At 40.9% G+C, this 23,439-nt stretch overlaps 1 protein-coding gene across 1 annotated transcript in view; it reads right to left on the reverse strand.

Annotated features, from left to right (window-relative positions):
* NHSL1 (NHS like 1) overlaps positions 1-23,439 on the reverse strand; it is an 81,684-nt gene that overhangs the window by 41,501 nt on the left and 16,744 nt on the right. The window contains exon 2 of the mRNA XM_040627492.1: positions 21,369-21,521. Coding sequence (XP_040483426.1) covers positions 21,369-21,521 — 153 coding nt within the window. The remainder of the gene's footprint in view (positions 1-21,368; positions 21,522-23,439) is intronic.

The following is a 23,439-nucleotide window of genomic DNA, read 5'->3' on the forward strand; positions in this document are numbered from 1 at the left end:
AAGGACACACATGGATCAACGGAACAGGATAGACAGTACAGAAATAAACCCATACGTTTATGGTCAATTAATCTTTGACAGAGGAGAAAAGAATATATAATGGGAAAAAGACAGTCTCTTTAACAAATGATGCTGGAAACACTGGACGGCTCCATGCAAAAGAATGAAACTGGACCACTGTCTTACACCATAAACAAAAATAAATTCACGATGGATTAAAGACTGAAATGTGAGACCTGAAATCATAAAATTCCTAGAATTTTATGCAGCAACTTCTCTGACATTGGCCATAAAAACATTTTTCTAGATATGTCTCCTCTGGCAAGGGAAAAAAAATGCGAAATTAAACTTTTGGGAGTACACCAAAATAAAACGCTTTTGCACAGTGAAGGAAACTATCAACGAAACAAAAAGGCAACCTACTGAATGGGAAAAGATGCTTGTAAATGATAATAACTGATAAGTGGTTAATATCTAAAACATATAAAGAACTTACACAATTCACCAAAACCCCCCAAATAATCCAATTAAAAATGGGTAGAGGACACATACATTTTTCCAAAGAAGATACAGATGGCCAACTGACAGACACGTGGAAAGATGCTCAACATCATTCATCATCAAGGAAATGCAAATTGAAACTACAATGAGATATTACTTCACACCTGTCGGAATGGCTAAAATCAAAACTCAAGAAACAATGAGTGTTGGCAAGGACGTGGAGAAAAAGGAACCTGGCTGCACTGCTGGGGGGAATGCAAACTGGGGCAGCCACTGTAGGAAACAGTATGGAGGTTCCTCAAAAACTAAAAACAGAACTACCATATGATCCAGTAATTCCACTACTGAGTATTTACTCAAAGAAAATAAAAACACTAATTTGAAAAGATAAATGCACCCCTGTGTTTATTACAGCTTTATTTACAATAGACAATTATGGAAGCAGCCAAGTGTCCATCAATCAGTGAAAGGATAAAGAAGTGGTGTGTGTGTATAAATATATACATAATGGAATATTACTCAGCCATAAAAAAACAAAATCTTGCCATTTGCAACATGGAGAGAGCTAGAGAGTATAATACTAACTGAAATAAGCCAGAGAAAGACAAATACCATATGATTTCACTTATACGTGGAATTTTTTTTTTAAAGATTTTATTTATTTATTTGACACACAGAGACAGAGAGGGAAAGAGCAAGCACAAGCAGGGGGAGCGGCAGGTAGGGGAGAAGCAGACTCCCCGCTGAGCAGGGAGCCTGATGGGGGGCTCCATCCCAGGACCCTGGGATCATGACCTGACCCAAAGGCAGCCGCTTAACTGACTGAGCCACCCTGGAGCCCCTATATGTGGAATTTATGAAACAAAACAAATGAACAAAGAAACAAAAAGAGAAACAAAAAACCAGACTTAAATACAGAGAATAAACTGGTAGTTGCTAGAGGGGAGACAGGTTGGGATGGGTAAAACAGATGAAGGAATTAAGAGTACACTTATTGTAGTGTGCACTGAAGTAATGTACAGACTTGTCGAATCATTATGTTGTACACTTAAAACTAATCTAGCACTGTATGTTAATTATACTTGAAATAAAAAATGAAATGCAGTCAGCCACACAGACACACAAAAACAAAACAAACTGTTACCACTTGTAGCGACTTATGTTGTAATTCATTGTTTTCAAATACTTGACAAAACAAAACACAAAGTAAGGCCCTTTTATTTATTTTTAATTTTTTCAAAGATTTTAAGTAATCTCTACGCCTAATGTGGGGATCGAACTCACAAGCCCTAGATCAAGAGTACACACTCTACTGACTGAGCCAGCCAGGCCTCTCAAGCCAAGGCCCCTTTAAACTAAGTCTTTCTGTTGTTCAAATTAGTCTTTATCCCTCACTAAATGACCCTATAAGAAGTGTAAGTTTAAAATTACAACCCTTCATAATACCAAAAATCTTTTTACATATTGGGCACCAGGTGAGGTTGTGTTTTGAAAAGATTCCTTGCCAGAAAATAAGGAGGGGCTGCTGGGCTGGATCATCTCTAAAAGTGATACTAGTTTTGATGTTTTTTTGGCAATACTAAAGATAGCTAAAATGACTTGATACATGTTCAATCTTAAAAGACCAAAATGCTGCAAAATTATTATCCATGAAACTATGAAAAATCTGGCAAATATCAGTACTTCCACCATCACCTTTTGAGCCCAGTTTAAAAGACAATGCCTCTTTTTTCCCCACAATGAAGCTTGATCACAGGAATGTTTAAATAGTAGTATGTCCGTGAAATAAGATGCTGGGCCTAAGGTGAAACTAGGCAGCATACATTTATGGCGGATGACCAATTTCTTCGCTCTTATCAAATTTCTGAAATCTAGGAAAGTCATCAAATTCCATTGTCTCTTATCTTATTCCAACTCCAGGGAAAATCTAGGAAAATCTCCTCTTGTCAAATTGCAACAGCTCTCGGTTTCTAAAACCATGGCTTTGTTCATTAAACAGAGTTTATTGTCTGGAAAGTGAGATCTAAGTAAGTGCAAGCCATCATGAATAAACAGAGACTTTTCCAACACTACATTGAGAGTAACTGCAAGGCAAAGCATAATTTAAAGCCAGTTATGCCAGCAGCTACAGGCTAGAAACGAGATACTAAATGTAATAGAAGATCTATCTTTAACACATACTCCACTTGCAACAGAAATTTGAAGTAAAACCGAGCTATTGTTCTCACAGTCCTGCTTGGATAAAGGTATCACTGTTCATTGTGTCCTCTGGTTTCCCAATCACAAATTCCCTCCTCTTCCCTTTCATGTCAAACTATTTTCTTTAGCACAAGAACAGTGGGCAAACATTCCTTGGTAAACCAAAGTTTTAAATATAGAAGAAAAAAAACAATGTCATACCACTGGATGGTGATCTAACCATCTTCCAAATTTAAACCTGCCTTGGCCTCCAAACCATCATGCACTTGGTTATTCGTTAGGCTTTTCACGTTAGTATGTTAGACATGGTAAGAGAGTCTACTCCAAGATGCTTTAAAGAGCTATTTTCAAAATAATTTTCTCTGCTGGAAACCCTTGATGAATTTCCACTTTCCATGTTCTGCTTTTAAATTTACTGCATCAGTCACAATGAGCTAGAACACGCAGCAGTTTCAAACAGTTCCAAAACCTCCGTGACTTAAGAGACCAGAAGAATCTTTGCCGCACATTCTCCCAGTACAGGCAAACTAGCAGGAGCTCTGCTCACCACAGTCCCCCAGGGACCAGAAGGAGGGAAGGAGCTGTGCTAACTGATCACACGGCAGCACAGTGAGAATGTGGTGCCTCTCACACTGGCTCCTGAAACTTCCTCCAGAAATAACCCCTGGCTACTTGAGTCCTATTTCTTTGGACAAAACAAGCCATATGACCATACCTAACTTCAGAGGGAGCAAGAAAGCTACAACCCCACTTCATGAGCAAGGGGGAAAATGAGAATATTCAAAACTGCTCCAATGATTCTTCCAAATGGACAGCTAACACTGAATCGAAGACTTTCCAGATCTTTAGTACACTTACTTAATGTTTACTTCTGATCCTTCTTGAATGAGGCTGAGAGGTTTTTGATGTGGAATTTGCAACGGAATGAAAAGCTACTGTGCTGCTGGAACAGGATGTTAAGCATCGGGAGGGACTGCACGTGGAGGAGCAGCTGAGGGTCTGGAATCAGGATGGACCCAGCCCCACTTTCTACCTGTGAGGTCTACGGGGCATTTTAACCTGCTGGACATTCAGATTCCACCTCTGTAAGGCTGGGACATCACTCCATCTGAGAAGCTGTCATGAGACACAATATTTCAACTAATATTTCTCTGCTTTGCTCAGAACCCTTCACAGGGTAGATGCTCAGAAAATGGACATGGCTGCCAGAATTTACACATAAACCAGAACTACCTCAAACTCCTCCACTTGTAAAGGCCAATGAGCAATTTCCTGATAAGATATGCTTGGCTGCACAGTTCTTCAAGATTCTATAATCTTACCACGCCTTTGGCTCTATCTTTACCAAAACATCATGAGGCTATATTTCTTTTCCTAAGTATGTACAGCACTGATACTTGGATTTTGTATCAATTGCTTGAGCATTTATTTCTAACTACTTTCAATCCAAAATAGAGCTAAAATACTTGAACTGATCTAACTGCTGAATTTACAAGGTTATTATCTAATCGGTTTTACATGACATGAAGCTTCATACTTACGGGTGTTGTTACACTGGCGGAGTATCAGTCAGGTGCTTAGTAAATGTCTTTGATACATGGTAACTCTTAAACGAAGGAGAGGAAAAGGATTGAGAGATCCTTTGATCGGATTATAGGTTGTGTTATAGGTTGAATCGTGTCCCTGAAAAAGGTGTGTTGAAGTCCTAACCCCCAGTACCTGTGAATGTGACCTTATCTGGAAATAGGGCTTTTTCCGATGTAATAATGTTAAGACGAAGGTATCAGGGTAGGCCCTACTCTATTATGACTAACGTCTTCATAAGAAGAGAAAACAGAGACCATGGGACCATGTGAAGACACAGGGACATACAGACACAGAAGGAAGGAAGCCTATGAAGACAGGGGTGGAGATTAGAAGTTATGCAGCCACAAGCCAAGGAATGCCCAGAGCCACCACAAGCTGGAAGGGCAAAGAGGGATTCTCCCCTAGAGGTTAGAGGCAGCATGACCCTGCTGACACTGATTTTGGACGTCAAGCCTCCAGAGCTATAAGACAATAAATTTCTGTTGTTTTCAAAGCCACCCAGTTTGTGGTACTTTGTCATGGCAGCCCTAGGAAATGTACATAGTCTGGAACCAGGAGATGCTAACACGTGGAAGAAACTTACAAGGATCTTCAAGGAGATGGGGGGAGGGGGAGGTCACCCTTTGTCAAGAGTGTCAAAGAATCATTGAATGAAACTAGGACAGGAATTGGACACTGTGAGATGCCCATTTGGCTACTGAAGAGCTGTGCGACCCTGGGCTTCAGGGACTCATCTCTAAGGTCCTAAGTTACCCTCTGTGGTGGGAAAGGCAAGATGTGGTAACGGCTCTCAGCAGACAGAGCAGTCTCTGTTGCATATGAACTGTGATGAGGGCTCCGGATGAATATAGCACTGTCCTGATTAGCACTTCATACACGGTGAGTCATTTACTCCTCACAGTGACCTGAAGAGATGTGGACTGTGCTCTCCCACACTTCACACTCGAAAATTCTGAGGAACAAAAAAGAAACTTGCTCCAAGGGATGGAGCCCACATTAGAATCCAGGAGCTCTGGCCCCAGAGCTGGTGTTCTTTCCTGAGGTTAAACAACTCACAGCCAACTACGGTGATGTGTTGGGAACCACTGGCCCCCACTCCTCAAGGGACCACACTTAACGTATAAAAGAACACTAGCCTTTATCTAGCAAATCAACACTTTTGGTTTGGGGGTTTCGTGCCCTTAAGCTCTTTCCTAGAAAGAAAGGAGGTTAAACTAGCTCTATTATAGTTTTTTTCTCTACATTACATTTTCATAAAAAAATGAGTATGAAATGAAATAAGTCAGTAAATGTTTATCTTAAAGAATATTGATATTTAAGGTCTTTCAAAATTAATATTAGGTAAAGTCTCTTTTCCTTAAGGGCAAAGCAGGTCTACAGGTGAAAATACTATGTCTCTTATAAAAGTAATGAAAATGTTAGCAGACTCAGCATTTTAAGATGGAAAAAAAATCCTCTGATTCCCTTCTGGAAGTTATTTTATAAATTCCTAAATTTTATTAATTATACATATGAACACAGCATGTACAGCGCCATCATCACTTCCCAAATCCTTACAGAGGACAGCAGCGTAGGTCCTACCGGCCTGCAGTGGCAGCGGCCATGCTTATGGGGAGCTCACTGCACTGTGCTCCTTCAAGGCAGCTTAATCCAAATGCCACCTGCCTTTCAAGCTTACCTCAAATCCTACCTTCCACAAAGCCTTCCCTAGTCACTCCAGCCGTCCGTGGTAGCCTGAATTTTTCAATTTTATAAGCCATATTGCATATTCCTCAGAACCTGTGTCATGCCTCACACAGTACAGAGGTTCAACTGATGTTTCCACGAAAGAATAGCAAAGGAAGGAGTGGGAGGCATGGTAGCATCTATACCAAAGAGGCAGAGTCACAGTTACAATAAGTCCTTAGTTCCTAAGACAATTCTTTCTCCTCGGTAACTCACATATTATGACTCCAAGGTGAAGCGTCCCCATCCCGTATTTATCCACTAATTCACAAATACTTATGAACCATCTACTCCTGCCAAGTACTCTGATAGGCAGAGAAGCTTCTACAGTGAACAGAACAAAAATTCCTGTCCTCGTGGAGCTTATGTTCTAATGAAAGCACAGACAACAAACAGAAGAAACAGTAAGCTATGTAGCATGTTAGAAGGTCCTAAGTGCTAAGAGAAAAACAAAGCGACGAAGGGAACGGGGAATGGCATTTGGAGCGGGCCTCACTAAGTAGTGGTATCTGAGCAAAAAAAGCAGGTTCCATCACCCTGAGAAAGAGCTGGAGAAATTGTGGGATGAGAACAGCAGGAGATGCAGTTAGACAGGTAAAGGAGGGCCAGACTAATTAGGGCCTGGAGGGTTGTAAGGACTCTGGCTTTCACCATGAAGCTGAGGGATAGCCTCTGGGGACTTGGAGCAGAGAAGTGAAACCATCTTACTTGCGTTTATTTATCACCTTCTTCCTGCCCACCCACTTCCCTGAGAGGCTGGGACACAGCTCAAAACTACTCAGACAGATAAATTTCAAATAAATCAAACAGGAGTTTGACTGTTACCCACAGGAAGAGAAATCCAATCATTCGGTGATGCCAGTAAAACCACATGGACATTTTTACCACTGACTGGTAGAAATCGCCACAGTTGATTTTTTTCGTATTTATAATTCTGTGACAGAAAACATACACACACTGAAAAATTAAATGAATTATAAAGATTCAATATACTAAAAGAGAACAAAGTTCTTATCTTCAATAAATGACTAATAAGTCTGACTTGTTTAAATGAGAAGGAAAAGGAAGAGATGAGACACTGAATCCATAATGGGGTTTTCTATTCTCCCAAGAAATGATGTGGTATAAGGGGATTCTTAATGGAAAAAAGCGAGAAGGTGGCTGCCTTGTTAGACTATGTGGAAAAGACGGGAAGGAACGATGAAGGAAGAATTTGAAACAAGTGCTACTGTAGTAAAATCAGAAGGACCAATTAAGAAGGAATGGAGGACATTAGGAGAAGAAAGGGAAAAATGAAAGGGGGGGAGTCACAGGGGGAGACGAACCATAAGAGACTATGGACTCCAGGAAACAATCTGAGGGTTTTAGAGGGGAGGGGTCGAGGGGATGGGTTAGCCCAGTGATGGGTATTAAGGAGGGTACATATTGCATGGAGCACTGGGTGTTATAAGCAAACAATGAATCATGGAACACTCCATCAAAAACTACTGATGTACTGTCTGGTGACTAACATAACTTAAAAAAAAAAAGGTAATTTTGTCATTCTTCGGGTCCTATGGGTAGTGTCGGTGTGTGCAGATACGAGTTGCTAGAACACTTTTGAAACATGCAAATCGAAAGCACAATTTTGGCATTTTACAACAGCAGAGCATTCCAGATACACCATATTTTAAAATGTGAATGTGGTTTCTTTTTAACAGTATTAAATCTTTCATAATCCTCCTGCTGTAATTCAAGGTCATTGAAATTGGGAGGACTCCACTTCCAAAATTAATTATAAAAATAATGGTCATGAGGTGCTGCTTCAGTGAGAATGTCCTATGATGAACAATAATCTAAAAAAGTCCTTTTTTCAGATCACTGATTTTTAAAGCCATTCCCACAGACATTAATAAATGCATTATTTTCTAAACTGAAAGCCCTTGGCCATCATTATTTGATTTGTGTTTAAAGTATTTCTGTGGGAACTGAAGGAGAACAGATCCTATCTGTATCTTATGGATTATGAAACCCAGGTCTAAAGTTTCTGGAAGATCCAGGTTTTCAAACTTCTATCCCAGTTACTTATCCATCAGATTATCAACAACAGGGTAAAAGGCTGGTTCTATTATATATATTTGTCCAGGAGCAGGGCACTGAGAACACACAAGACTATAAACACGCATGCTTAAAAGAAAATCAATTCCAGTCCAACAGCTGTATTGGGTATTATATAGCTAATCTAATTTGAGCTTTCAAGTAAGCACACGGGAAAAATCTGCTGCACTTAAATATTATGCTTTGTAACCACTGGAGAATTTATTTTCTTAAGATAATTAAACCAAAATGCATTTTAAAACAGAAGGGATTTACCTTCTAGCTCATTAATTTATTGGGTTTGGCAACATTGGAAAAAAAAACATTCTCATACCATGGTTTGGATTCTGCCTTGCCAATCAGGCATATTGGATGTTCCCAAAATACATTTGGATTTTCTGCAAATTCTTCAAAATAGCTGAACTTCAATTTATTTAAATTGTTTTTAAGAATCAAGAATTAGAATAATTAAGAGATTATAGACGTTCAAATGTTTTTAAGTTCCTTGGTTATTTGTAGCCTACCAAGTGAGCTGAAAAGCTGTGTTAAATCTTAAAGACACCATGAATTTAATATAAATCTTGGATATTGATATGGGTGTTTTCCTAGATAATTTGATAGCAATTTTAAATGACAGATTTCAAATAAACATGCTCCTTGGTTTAGTATTAGACTAATGATTGGTTCTTTTCTTCTCCTTCCCTCTTTAAAGTTTTTCTGTAGTTATACAGTAATACTTATAATGGCATAAAAAGCATGCTATTTATACGTGAAGTAGTAAACTCAGCTTCCAACAAATGCATAGTTGGGTCCACAAGATCACTTCCTCATCACTTCAATAATCCTTAGAATCCAAAGCACCACAAAACGTATAAGGATAAAGAGAAAATATTATGGCTTTAATGACTAAGCCCAAGCATCTCTAAAGTTCCGAAAGCAGGGGCGCCTGGGTGGCTCAGTTGTTAAGCATCTGCCTTCTGCTCAGGGTGTGATCCCACGGTCCTGGGATCGAGCCCCCCATCAGGATCCTCTCTGTGTCAAATAAATAAAATCTTAAAAATAAATAAATAAATAAATAAATAAATAAATAAATAAAGTTCCGAAAGCAAATGTCTCCTCTCTCTCTCTCTCTTTTTTTTTTTTAGATTTTATTTATTTATTCGACAGAGAGACAGCCAGCGAGAGAGGGAACACAAGCAGGGGGAGTGGGAGAGAAAGAAGCAGGCTCATAGCAGAGGAGCCTGATGTGGGGCTCGATCCCATAACGCTGGGATCACGCCCTGAGCCGAAGGCAGACGCTTTAACCGCTGTGCCACCCAGGCGCCCCAAATGTCTCCTCTCTTAATGGAGTGTTGTGTACAACAAAATGTTCCAGGTGCTAGAATATAATTGGCTTAACTGGGTAAGAAAGAGAGAGGGACAATCAGAAACTATGCCAACTATCACCCAAGTGCCAAGGAAAAGGGAGCTCTCCTGAAGGGAATGAGTTTCAATTTGCTTAAGTCACCTTCTGCTATCAGCCAGAGAGAACAGCAGCAGTCCAGAGATCAAACTCTGAGAGTGAACAGTTGTATGGTCAAATCCCAGCTTGCAAGGAGCTAGTGGACCCGAAGAGCTACATTCCAACTTTCAAGGGGCTTACAACTCAGCGGACGGATAAACAAGTTCCCGTGACAATTGACAGGGCGTAGTTTTCCAAATTAAGGTGCCTTAGAATCACCTGGAGGGCTTGTTGACCCCATCGCTGGGCCTGCTCCCAGAGAGTCTGATTCAGCAGATCTGGGGTGGGGCCAGAGAACTTGCATTTCTAGTAAATTCCCAAGTGAAGCTGATGCTGCTGGTCTGGGAGCCACAGTATGAGAAAAGAGGGAAACAGAATTAGGATTGTTTGACATTTCCTACATATTCCAAGTGAGAAATGCCAAGGCCTGAGGGGAAAAGAGGGTTGATCTGTCTTATTCTGTCACAAACGATCCACACTCACTAACAGAGTTCCTTAGAGGAGAACAGAAAACAAAGAATGAAGAAGAACTGAGCTTGTAAGTGGGGGTCAATGTAGAGGGGAGAAATGCTCTACCTGGTACTACTTTTAGTTCCTAAAGAACACTGTTTTGTTGCAGAAAAGCTTCAACTTCGCTACTGCAGCAGTGCCCTGTCAAGCCTCCTTTAAGAGGCTTGGAGAGTTTCTTGCTTTTGACATCCCATTTGAGCTCCAACTGAGGAGGAAGCCTCCTGATTCAGGCCACGACCACCTCTCACCACATCACTGTGGTGATCACCACCCAGTCTCCCACTTCCGCCCCGAAACCCCTTGCAGTGAACTTCCAACACGGACGCCAACGTAGCCATTTAAAAAAAAAAAAAAAAGAGATGAATCAGATCATGTCACTCCTGAGTTCAAACCTCTCCAATGGCTTCCCAGATCCTGAAAGTAAAAGCCAACACCCTCCTCATGGTTTCTAAGCCCTGCATGATCTCACTCTGTGTGGGTGGCTGGCAGGAGCTCAGTGAGTTCATCAAGTGAATGAATGATCAGTACTTGAAAGCAAACTGTGATTACATGATAGAGGTGCCGTCCCTTTCCTCTCCCCCGTGTACCTTATCCTTGAACATGCTTTCCACCACAATAAACCCAAGGCATATGACCTGCCTCATCTATACCGGCCATGTCATCAGTGTTTATTAAGCACAACTGGGGACTGTGGGCTGGGGCCAGCATCAATACAGAATTCAAAGGGGGAGGAGCCCCAACCATATGTTCAGAAAATAGGAGGATGAGGGAAAAGCAGGTAGGGAGGGAATGAGGTAGGGAAGATGATGTCCAGGGTTTCTGTCCAAGGAAATTTTGTCTCATTAGAATTTCAGGGAAGCTGATCAAATCCTGTATTTATAAACTAACTATATTATGGATAATACCCAAAAGACTTCTGGTCAGACAGGACCAGAGAGCGCTCCCAGAAGTTTTGAGTAGGAGTAAGGCGGAAGACAGGAGACGGTGATGGAATGGATGCCTTTGAAATGGACAGGTTTCTCTGCCAAGGGAGGGGGAAAATGAATGACAAGCAGACTGCAGAATTCATATGCTTAAAAATTATTTACACAATTCCAAATGACTTCTCATTTCAATCTACATAGTGCATTTGGGGAAATAAAGTGATCAGGGAAGGTGGAGTACCAGAGGGAGAAAATGCACTATTACTCTGTCGTCAGCTCAAAGTCAAACAGGAAATGAGTTTGTGACTGATGTATAAACATGTATTGGAAAGAACCGCCCCACTCCCAATCCTGGTACCACCATCTCCCTCACTGACATTAAACACCATAGGCAATTTCACTTTACGTGACAGTGTTTTAAAAAGGTCATTTGACTAATATCATCCCTCTATGGTTAATTTCTATGAGAGGGGAACAAAAACCTCAAAAACAGGGAATTAATTATTAAAACTTGAGCTGTTGGATAAAACTGTTGGCTTTATTTTTCACTGCAAACCATGGATTTACTCTTGAAGGTGATTTGCTATTGTAGAAAACACGTTTTTAACACTTCTTTTCACTTACCCAAATTAATTCAAGGAGACTCAAAGAACTAAATCTGATTGAAATTAAGGTGAAGGCTTTCTGGTGCCCATGATTAACGTGAGCCTGTGAAGAGTCTGCCAGTTCTGGCTGAGCGGCACCGGAGTGCAGCCAAATTGGGGGTGATCTCCTTTCACTGTAGAATGCGCAAGCCCGATCACGGCCGGCCAGTGGCGGCGCGTCACCAAGGTGCCTCAGTATCGAATAGCCCGCAAAGATTCTAACCCAACACCAGAGACTTCAGCCGTACAGAGGGTGATAACAACCCTTATCCACAGCACCTTCAATGTAGCATTTTTATGCTGCACTGAGCGAAATATAGAGGCCACTCAAGTTACTCACTTTATCAGGAGTTAAAATAGAATTGCTGAAACAGCAGACTAGCCATGGACACAAAAACAACACAAAAGCCTTTTGTTTAAACAATCCGTAGTGCCTTGTTAAGACCTGGGTCATTGAAATGACTGTCTTTGCTATTCTACCTTTTGTGTGTTGCTTACCAATAAAAAAAAAAGAAAAGAAAAAAAAGGCAACATGTCTCTTAACTACTGAAAAAGCAATGGCTGTTCGTTTTCCCTAGCTCTTACATCAGACTCCCCGCTCACGGGGGAGCTCCTCTTTCAGCGCTACGGCACTCAGGGTAGTCGGTTAATTATACAAAATTTCCTGAGCCCTCAAATCCAACAAGAGAAGTTAAACAAGCTCTTTTGCCCATCATTTCCATTCTGTTAATTCCTCATCTTTGTCCCTGCTCTTCTCTTTCCTCAATAGAGAATTTGGTCCATTGTTTCATCAGGTTGGGCCACTTTCCCTAAGGACAAAAATTCCGAAAGAAGTTTAATGAAATACCAAACATAAAAAAAAAAAAAAGCTTTTAATAACATAGAACATGACCATTTGTCTTTGAAAAGCCAACCTAATTAAATTCACAAGCACTGAACAAGAGCACGGAATGAAGTCATTCTTCTCACCAAAGCCCTAGCAATACAGCAGCGACAGAGTGGGGCCACATTTCTGTCAAACCTCCGACACCACCTAATGAACAACTTCACCATTTCTTTCGCTCCATCTCAAAACTTTCCCAATTCTCTGCCTAGGACACACAGGTGGAAACCTGACCTCCGCCTGCACCCCCGAGTTCAGGGCCTACTGCTTCCTGCCTCCTCAGGCAACACCCTCCATGTTCTCTCTTGGTATCTGTGTTCTTTCCCCTCCTCGCCGGCTCCTTTTGTCTACAACCATGTTTTAATTGGCTCTAGTTTTTACAACAAGCAATAATATTACCTCTATCTGGCCACCACCTCAAAATACTGTCCCTTATTCTCTTTGTTTTGCTGACATCAATTTATTCTACTTTCCTGTTTCTCAAAAAATTACTTGCATTATTTTTCTGCTTATTATCTGGCTTCTTACATCCAACACCTTCCTTGAAACTGCTCTTTTGAGGGTCACCAATGGCGGCTTAATGACCAGCTCAGTAGCCTTTCTTCAGACTCTCTTGCCATCTGCGAGCCTCATGAAAACTGCCCATCTTGACTTTCTTCTTCCCCAATTACTCTTTTACCAACTTCTCCTTCCCAGCCCCCTAAAATAAAGGCTTCCAGGCTCAACCCTGCGCTCCCACCACTCTCCATCTCCTCACTCCTGCATTTGCACCCCTCGTGCTGTGGCTTCGGCCCTCACCCCTCTCCCGAGTTCTAGGTGACCTTTCCAGGACCTCCACAAACACAACAGTGATTACAGTCCGATGGAATACCAAACATAGAAAAAGAGGAGCTTTTCATAACATTACCATTTGTCTCTGTAAAGTCAACCTAATTAAGAAAAGCACCAGACTATGTGCTGGGGTCGCACAAATGACAAGAGAAGGTCCTGCTCCCAGCGGTCTCGCTGTCAGGCAGGGAGATGAATGAGTGAACACCATTCCACAGCACAGACGAAGCAGTTGAAAGGAGCACTAGAAGGTTTTGTGGGAATGTATGGGAAAGTGTAGAAGGCGTGTCCAAGTCTGCCCTAGAGAGTCCAGGAAAACCTCGTGGGGGCTCAGACGCCCACAAGATGATGCTTCCAGGGAAATGGGAGTCAGCCAAGTGTAAGAGATTATGATACAGTAGGAAGAAGGGTGAGACCAGGGCACGGGGCGGAGAAAGGGAGCACAAGACAAGCTAGCATTCCAATGCAAGGACTTTATCCTTACAGGTGAAGGCACAGGTAAGAGCGTGGGTGAAGGGGTAGGCGGCATGAGGCTAGACAAACAGGGTAGATCATGAAGGTTCTTAGGTGCTAAGGAGCTGTGTGTGTGAGAGGAGCTCTTAAGGAATTTTTAACAAAGGAGAGACATGATCAGATTTATGTTTTAAAGACAACACCCACGGGCAGGGGTGAGGCTCCGTGATACCACCCTCATCAACCTTGTTACTCACACCTACATCTTATCTCTCTGGCTCGCTTTAAGGGTTGGGGAAAGCAGCAACGTCATTCCTCTCTGACTCAGCCGTAACATCCAGCCCAGTGCTTACCTGTAGGATGCACTGAACTTAGATAGTCGATAACCCAGTCTGTCAGGACTTCCGCTCAGCAGCAACTTCTATCCTGGTGTCAAAAAACTTCACATATGTCACCCTTAAGCAGCTAGCTACCGAGAGGCCACGCAGCATTTTTGAGCTCGGAGGGGAACTTAGACATCATCAATTGTTTTCCAGAGTAGGAAGCCAAGGACAAAAATGGGATACGATTTTCCAACATCCCACAGGCTACTGGCAGCACTGGAATCAGAATTCTGGCCTTGCATCTCAACAAAATGTCAATGCTGCTATGTTTTAGGAAGGTTGAGACAATATATCCCTACCCCTGTTGAGTGGCTTTTTCTGAATAATGTACCACTTTCCCCACCTGAATTCTAGACCTCTTTTTATTTAAACTAGAAAGTAAGTTAAAATTCTATACGAATGAGTCTATGTTATTTAACGTTTCTTACTTATAAAATATTAAAAACAACCTTTCTTTAAACAGTGATACTTCCCCTTCTTCTACCTATCATTTTACCTAAGGATTCTTCAGGAAGAGCACAGGTAATGACCAGGCAAAGAGTGCTGTCATTGGTCCCTTGTATTTCCCTATCCCTTCTAAAGTCTGTGTCTTTTTTAAGTCCACTGAAGTACTAATGACCTGTTGGCATCCTAAAAATAGATACCAAATACCATTAGAATGAAACAACAGTTACAGATACTTGACACACCCTATGTCCCAAGATGTAGCTTCCCTCCTTTCTTCTCTTAAACCTGAGTTTCAAGGAAAGCAGGACTGAGTGAAGAGAGGATTTCCAGAGCAACAGTGAAGCCCCACCTTTAGGCATCCACAGGCGAATCTGCATTCCCTAAGGGAATCGGCTAACAAAACCAAAGCTGCCCTTGGCCTTTAGATATTCCAGCGAGCCCTGCCCCTACGACCTTTCTGAAAGCTGATGGCAAGCATCAAAGCATCTCCTCAGTGCCTTCAGGATCTGAGATCCAGACAGACAGGTGTGGGCTGAGCAAGAAACCTCATTTCAAATCCTGACGTCGTCATCTATCAATTGCAAAGTAGCCATAAACTAATTCCTTCACTTCCATGGGCCTTGGTTTACTTATCTACAAAATCAAAAGTGGGCTTAATCAGAGGATGTGGGAGGTCCCTTCCAGCTCTAGCAATCGAGGCTCTTTCAGAGGTTGATGGTGGGTGGGAGAAAAAGTCACCTTGCTTATGTGGATGAAATGAACCTGGGTGTCAAGTGTCTGTGGCTGTCCTTGTCATCTAACGATGCTTCTGATTGTTTCTCTCGTCCCCCTGCCCACAGTATATCTCTGGAGCATAACAGGTAGGAGAGAAAGCATCAGCTAAATCAGGACAGCCATTTGGGAAAGAGGGCTGAGATTTATAAACTCGTATCTGTATTCCATTGCACTTAAAATGCACCCTTCCCTCCACAAACACTGCTTCCAACTTAAGGGGCAGGTACTTTGAGATATTTTACAAAAGTAAGTTCATTTTATTCCCATGAACACAGATATGATGATCTTTATTCTACAGATGAGAAAACAAGGTCAAAATGTCAAGGAAATAAAACTCAAAACTGAACTCAAATCAGAGATACCTAGTACATAACAGGCAGGATTTGAACCCAGATGTGACACATGCTCTTTTCATTAAACCTGGATTTTCCCTACTGGAAAGCAAGAGTATGAGGGTTCTGGAGTTTAGGTCATATTCTACTTTTCGACCAAGGTAATGGTTCTATTGATATTTGCTTTATAATTATTTTTTTAGTATTTTATTTATTTATCAGAGAGAGAGAGAGAAAGAGAGTGTGCACGAGTAGGGGAAGGGGCAGAGGCAGAGGGAGAAGCAGACTCCCCACTGAGCAGGGAGCCCAGACTCGGGGCTCCATCCTAGGACTCTGGGATCATGACCTGAGCCAAAGGCAGAGCTTAACCAGCTAAGCCACCCAGCCACCCCTATAATTATTTATTAAACTGCACAATGTTTTAGGTATTCATGTTATATGTCATAGTTTTTAAAAAGTGACAAAAAGGAAAAATAATTCAATGTTTAGCACAGGTAGGCAAAGCAGATGTTCATCTTGAGTATGTCCGAGGCGGTGAGGAGATGGATTATTCCAGGAAAGAGAGCTCTCGGCCAACAGCCACAAGGCCATACCAACAAAGGCATCTCCCAAACAGTCCTGTGACACCTTACAACAGGTGGGGCACCCAGGAGGGGCACCTACAGACAAAACCACAGGACCTGCGTGCCCAAGGCAGAGAGAGAAAATAGCCAAGTCACCTCATCAAATGCAGAGAGAATCCCACCACCTTTCCCGAACAGACTTATCTAAGCCAAAGGCGAACTAGGAGGCTTCTTGACATAAACGGTAGAGGCAGTGACCCTTAGATAAAGTCTGTATGTCAGGAACTGTCAGAGGAACCTGGCTGAAACTACTTGGAAACCTTGTCCGTAATTTGAAAAGGTGTGCCATTCTCTAGCGTTGAACAGGCTGGTGAGCACACACGTGCACACACACAAAAACTACTGTTTTTAACCGGTTGGTATGAACAGTCATTTCTTCACATTGTAAATCCTCAATTCCTATAATAAATATAACCCACTGACTGTGAATTAACGCAGGCCAGATCCACCCTTCCTCCCTGTGCTCACACTTCTAATTCTAGAGCCATAGAGCGGGCTGACCTGCTAAAATGTATTTCTTCAGGAAGGACAGCTGTGACTGGAGAACATTTTCGATACAACAACAGATGCTCTGTGAACTAATTCTGGCAGGAGTGGACATGGACACAGTAACTAAATTGCCTGTTAAATATACTGTGAGAGATTGTGTTTCTCTCTCTCCCAGGTTGGGCTTTTGGGGGATGGAGCCTTGAAAATAGCATGTCTTTTATTTCAGCTTCAATATGCTCATAATTGTCAAATGAGGTCTACAGTTCTAAAGAAATAAAATCTGAACCTTTCGTTCAGCCTAACCATGCTCACCCCCATCCCTCAACTCCCCTCTTCCCATTTAATGTGGCCCTTTAACTAATGCTAAAAATTATCCAGATAGATATTTAGTTAGATAAGGGCTACCCATCATCACATCTAACTCAGATAAAGTTCATGAACGGTTCCAACAACTACTGAGATTGAAAGGGTAGAATTCTTCTGGAAATTCAGTTAAAAGATAAAGTGAGAGACTATGGACTCTGGGAAACAAACTGAGGGCTTCAGAGGGGAGGCGGGTGGGAGAATGGGATAGGCTGGTGATGGGTATTAAGGAGGGCACGTATTGCATGGTGCACTGGGTGTTATACGCAAGTAATGAATCATGGCACTTTACATCGAGAACTGGGGATGTACTGTATGGTGACTAACATAATATAATAAAAAAATATTATTAAAAAAAGATAAGTGTTATAGACAATGGGATCCATCTTCAGAAATTAACTATTCACTGACAGACAGATGTCCTGTTGAGCCAAGTATCAAAATACTATTTTTAAGTCTATGTACATGTTTATATTGTCGTTAGCACTAAATCATTACCTACATCTCTAGTAACAAATCAATAAAATCTAATCATTTGGTTTAAGAGCATGGTCATCAAATTCCATCAAATTCTCCAGAGAGTAGCCAACAACAAATACAAAAGATCTCTGCTCTGTTTGGACCAGAATGGAGAAGACTTGCACATAGAAGACACCTCTCCAGGCATTCCACATGCCACACAATGCCCACCTCCTCTTCAATGGCAGGATGACAAAGTGGGCAAGTGGGGAGGGGGTCTCCCAATGCTTTTCTTTTCTAGCTGACTGAGCTCTCCACCTGCCCGCTGTACACCATACACATCTCCATTACACCATTGTCTGTTTACTTCAATCTTGACACAAAGTAGCAGGCTCAGCTCTTTAAAGTCAGGGACCCATGAACTTTTATTAGTTCATTTAAAAACTCTTGGCACAGCGCCCCCCCAAAAAAAGAACAAAAGCAAACAAACAACAAGAAACTCCTAGCATAGTACAGAATTGACGCTCAAACGCTTAATAAATTGAATCTATTATCCGTCTTTATGTGCTAACTCAAACAGCTTTTTCATAGAAACATTTTTTTAGTAAACCCAGTCCTTCCTCACTCTACCGACCTTAAGCATTTCTGTATTACTTTAATAAGCAAATGTTTACAACATTTATTAATTTAACTAGTACTCATTATATCATCTCCCTCCGTATTTTATGATCCTCGAGAGGACAGCTGGGCGCCCCTAAAACCTGACAGAAGAACTTACACGATGAGCATTTAATGATTATGAAAAAGCACCAACCTATTTAACATTGAAGAACAGTATTCCTTCCTTAAAATTATGGATAAGGTCATAGTAAGAAGAGAAGGAACAAAGCAGATTACTCATTGTGAATAATAAGCTACTTTTCTCTATTTTTAAGCAAAGAACACTGAGGGCAAATTAACTTAAACTGATAGCTTTATATACCTTATACACCTTAATAGTGCCATATATTCAGGGACTGGATTTTTTTCTTCTAATCTTCACTGATAAGGAGGTAATAAATGCTCTGCACTTGTGTTTATTAACTCAGGTTGTGAACATGGTGTATGGGAAGTGTGGGATGGGAAGTTCCACGCATGCGATTAAAAGTAAATAAATGAAGAGGAGAACAATTCAGATGCTCTTTCTCATTTCATCTTCAATCACTGTTTTTAAAGTTATTATTTATCTAAACATCTCTTCAGGAGTATTTAAATCCAGACTTTAAAAGTTGAGCTCCAAGAATCTTCCAAAATTATTAACTTTATTAATGGTAAATCCCTTAGATGAAGCATTTTAGGACCTCAGAGCAACTGCTAAAGCATTTACCTTTTCAAAATAAAATTCAAGTGTAGGCAAAACCAGTGGTGATGATATTTCACATGGCTCTACTGAATGATCAAAGGGAAAATAAAATCAGGAAAATCTACACACAGATGTTCAGTTTTCTCAGGAAAGAAAAGAGAAGCTCTGATCTGATACTTGCGAATAAAAGAAAGAGTCAGTGAAGCACAATTTCCTGGAGAGTGATCAAAAAACCAGCCGGGCCCGAATACCCAGACTCACACACAGCTTCCTGAAAGCGCTCTCTACAAGCCAGACCATGCAGAGCTCTGTTGTTCGTAGCTCAGAGAGAAATGTTAACAATGCCACTGCCTCTGGGGTTTGTCCTGGGAACTGTGCCATTTAATATTCTTATTAATTATTTGGTGGAAGAAGGTGAGCTGTAAGGAGAGAAGCTCTTGGTTGAAATGTCCTGAAGATAAATTGCTAGGTGGGGAAGGGATGTAGAAGAAATTTTAGTTGGATTTAGGTACATCATGAAGGCAACAAAGTCCAAGTGCAATGCCAAGGCCATACAGAAGAGCCCAACTAATGCAACTCTTTCCATTTAAGCTTACGGTCACTAAATATATAGGTTAGGCAGACCACATGAAAAGGGGGACCCAATAATCTCAGCTCTGGACAGTCCAAAGCCAAGGCTGTGGGATATGAGATACGTAAGATACATGAGGTAATGTAAGCATTAGAAAAAATTCAAGGAAGAAAAAGTAAAACTATCATCTAAAATGTTTGTATAGTTCTGTTCAGAATACCAAACCTATTGCGAGTCTAGTGATAGCTATTCCTTCTTTCTCGAAGCAGAAATTATCTGCTTTCCCTAACTCCTATATAGCAATTTTTGGCACATCTCTTGAGAATTTTTCACATTGCTATTTGTACTATAGAAATAAGTATAAATTCCTTAAGAGCCAAGACCCTGCCTTTGTAGCCTACACTTCTGCCAGAATAAAAGATTTCCAACAAATGGATGTTGAAGGCAATGTAATCCAGCAAAACATGGGCTCTGCAGCCTCTCACTCTCCAAATTTAAATCCTGGTTTACCATTAACTAACTTTAAGATCTCAGGAAGTTTCAGATCTGTGTGTCTCCGTTTCACCACCTGTAAAATTCGTATAATAATAGTAAACAGGATTACTTGGGGATTAAATGATATAATACGAGTAATGGGCTTAGAACTGAATCTAGCATATAGACAAGTGTTTAATAAATATTAGTTGGGGTCCTCATGCTGGGTTTTCCTTGAATCAATAACAGATTTTCTTCTAGATTTAAGTCTTTCACAATTAGATAAGATGCAGGACACAACCAGTTAAATTAAATTTCAATTTCAGATAAACAATAAAACAAGAAGAAATTTTTAAGTTTTTTTAAGTGATGTCTATACCCAACGTGGGGCTCAAACTCAAGACCCTGAGATCAAGAGACACATGATCCTCCAACTGAGCCAGCCAGGCAGGTACCCCAACAAACACTTTTTAAATAAAATGATGTCCCAAATATTGCCTGGAGGAGGAAACTGATAGAGGCAGCAGCATCTGGCAGAATAAGAACATTAGTTTGCTTTTTTAAGGAAAAAGTCACTGAATCTTAAAAGACATTCCTTCCTCTTTTAAAGAACAACTTCTTTACCACTTTTAAGAGAAGCCCTCCTTGTCACACATTTACACTTCTTATCATCCACAGTAAACTGAAGTAAAAATGAAACTTTGAAACTAGATAGAGGCGGCTACTCTTCCTGTATTTCCTACTGTCCACAGTGAACTCCACCCACCTGCTGACAGACCCTATGCTTAATAGGAGAGCAGCTGGGTGCTGCCCAAGTTCTGAGAAAACAAACCACTTCGAACTCTTTCAAAGTCTATATATAGGTCCCCTTTCTACCCAACTTGAACTAAACAGGACAAACCATTACAAAGTATTAGCTTTAACAAATTTGCCTTGAATGCCTACAATGGTTTAAAAAGGCAGTGGCAAAATTTCACCTGTCAGCAGGGGGTTATTTGGATGACATTAGTACTGGTGGTTTGAACATGCTGAAGAGTTTCTAAGCAGGGGTGGCCTCTGGGAGGACAGACTTGCATGTCAGTAAGTCGGCAGGTTTCTACAGAGACCAGAACATTATTAGGCATGTATTAGGTTGGAAGTATTTATGATCTCTTCTAAAAAAACAGCACACTGTGTGTTCACTACAAATAGATCTTCTTTTACAAATAGCAATCACATCTGTGCTTTCAATTCTAACGGTCAGTAACCCAAGAACAGCAAGCTTGCAGGATGCAATCTTACCCCTCAATACTGATTTGAGGTTGAGCTTGGCTTGGCGGTGCAGGTCCTCCACACAGGGTGGTCTTGTAGTGGGAAGGAACACATTCTCCTGCTGGTGCCATGGAGCAGTGTAGTGGACTGTCCATCTACTCTCCTCATCGAGGTTGGAAACCGCTGCAGAAAGAAAGGCAGAATAAATTCTGGTGTCAAAGTAAGCTTCAGTGGCTCCAAATATTTTCCATCAAGATGGGTTCTTGGTTTCTAACACATCCATGAGGTAGGGCCCAACAAAGGGGAAATGGAGCAAATTCTCAGTAAGGTTTAATCTTAGGCTCCAGGGGTCCTTCCCACCGTGTTCTGTCTCTAAAGGAAAAGCCAAAACTGTCCATCATCGCCCACAATGTTTTGGTAGAACTGTTTCCTCGGTTAATTGCTTCCCAGCATTTTAGGCCCTCCCTCTACTCCAAAGTTAGAAAACAATTAAGAAAATTGATAGAGACCTCCAATTCCTACTTAACTCTGCCACAATGAGTATTTATTATCCAATTGCACAATGCCATTGCAACAGTAAATGTTACATTGTCAAGACAGAAACAAATTTCCTACCAAGAGGTAGAGACCCAATCTTTCCCCTCTAAAGCATTACTTTAAAACAGCACTGTAATAAACTCAATTAGAAAAAAGTAAGCATAAACGTTCAGTGAAATATATTTAAATAGCATATCTAATAGAAGTAGAAATCAATTTGTGCTATAAAATTTTCTCTACATTTCCTGCTTTCATGGAATACTCTTTTTTTTATGGAATACTATTATATTAAAATATTTGTTTAAAAATTCCAATGCAAGTGACCCTTCCCAACATAATCCAATTCAACTGAGTTTTCCCAATACAAAAGAGTACATCAGAGGGGAAACGATAGGTAATCATGAGAGTACCCTCAATCTCCATAATAATTTTCCTTGACCCCCTAGGCCTTGGGATCTCTGTGTCTATTTTGTTTTTTCCTGAAATACAGACTGATTTGGAAGTACCAGTGGAGCCCAACATGAAGCTGACAGCACCAAACATATCCATCAACAATCTGTAATCCTTTCTATGTATCTGCTGCTGTAAGCCAGATACAGGGAGAGACAAGGGAAGTTTAAGAGAAAAACCCTGTGCTAAAACATTTCCTGGGGGTGAAAGTAAAACCAGCAGATCCTAGAATTGTGAGTCAGGGGCAAGTCTTCCCTGACTCTGACGTATACTATAGAGTGCACACTGAGCATACACGTTTATACAACGTATCATGGCCCTAGAAACGAGACCATAAAACAGATTCTCCAAGTACAATGAACAAGCATGCATCAACTGTTGATCTTTTCTATTTGAACATATTGTAAATTAACTCAAAGTACTTAATAGCACAGTATTAGAGCTACTGCAACGATCAAATGAACTAATATATATAAAGCATGATTGTGGCAGGAGCAGTGAAATTAATCTAATGGAGCCCTTGACTTCAGACCTATGGCTGAAGGGGAACTTGGCCTTTCTCCGCGCTCCTAGGAACCTGAGTTACAGGTTAGCACTCGCCTATAGCCCATCTTTTCTACAGCTACTAAATTCTGTAAGCCTCATCGCCAAATAATTCATTTCTCAAATCATCCCAACTTCTCCATAAGTTGCTAAATGGGAAAATAAACACCATGAACTAGACATCAAGCTAAAAACAGAATTGTCTGTGTGCTTTCTGCTTTTAATGTTTGACAAAAGCAGCATGTAAATTAGGCACCTGGTATTTCACGTAACCTCTTGTTGAACAAATTCTTTGCATGGTGCATGTAATTATCAATCTTAATATACAAAATCCACAAAGATCAGATATAGCCCTTATTTACGTGCCTGAGCATCCCGAACAGGGCGGAACTCACCATATGTCCCCCAAAGAGTAGCCATGGTTAACTGCAATGTTTTGTGCTGATGTGCATTTATTTGGAAGACTGAATTACCACACTTCATAGCTGAAAACTACTGAAAAGTGAAACTTCCTATTTGCCAATTACAAATCCAATCCAAGTAATGGTACTTGTGTCTGTGCAATCACACC

This window comes from Ursus maritimus, unplaced genomic scaffold, assembly GCF_017311325.1.
Source record: "Ursus maritimus isolate PB19 unplaced genomic scaffold, ASM1731132v1 scaffold_13, whole genome shotgun sequence".
NCBI lineage: Eukaryota > Metazoa > Chordata > Mammalia > Carnivora > Ursidae > Ursus > Ursus maritimus.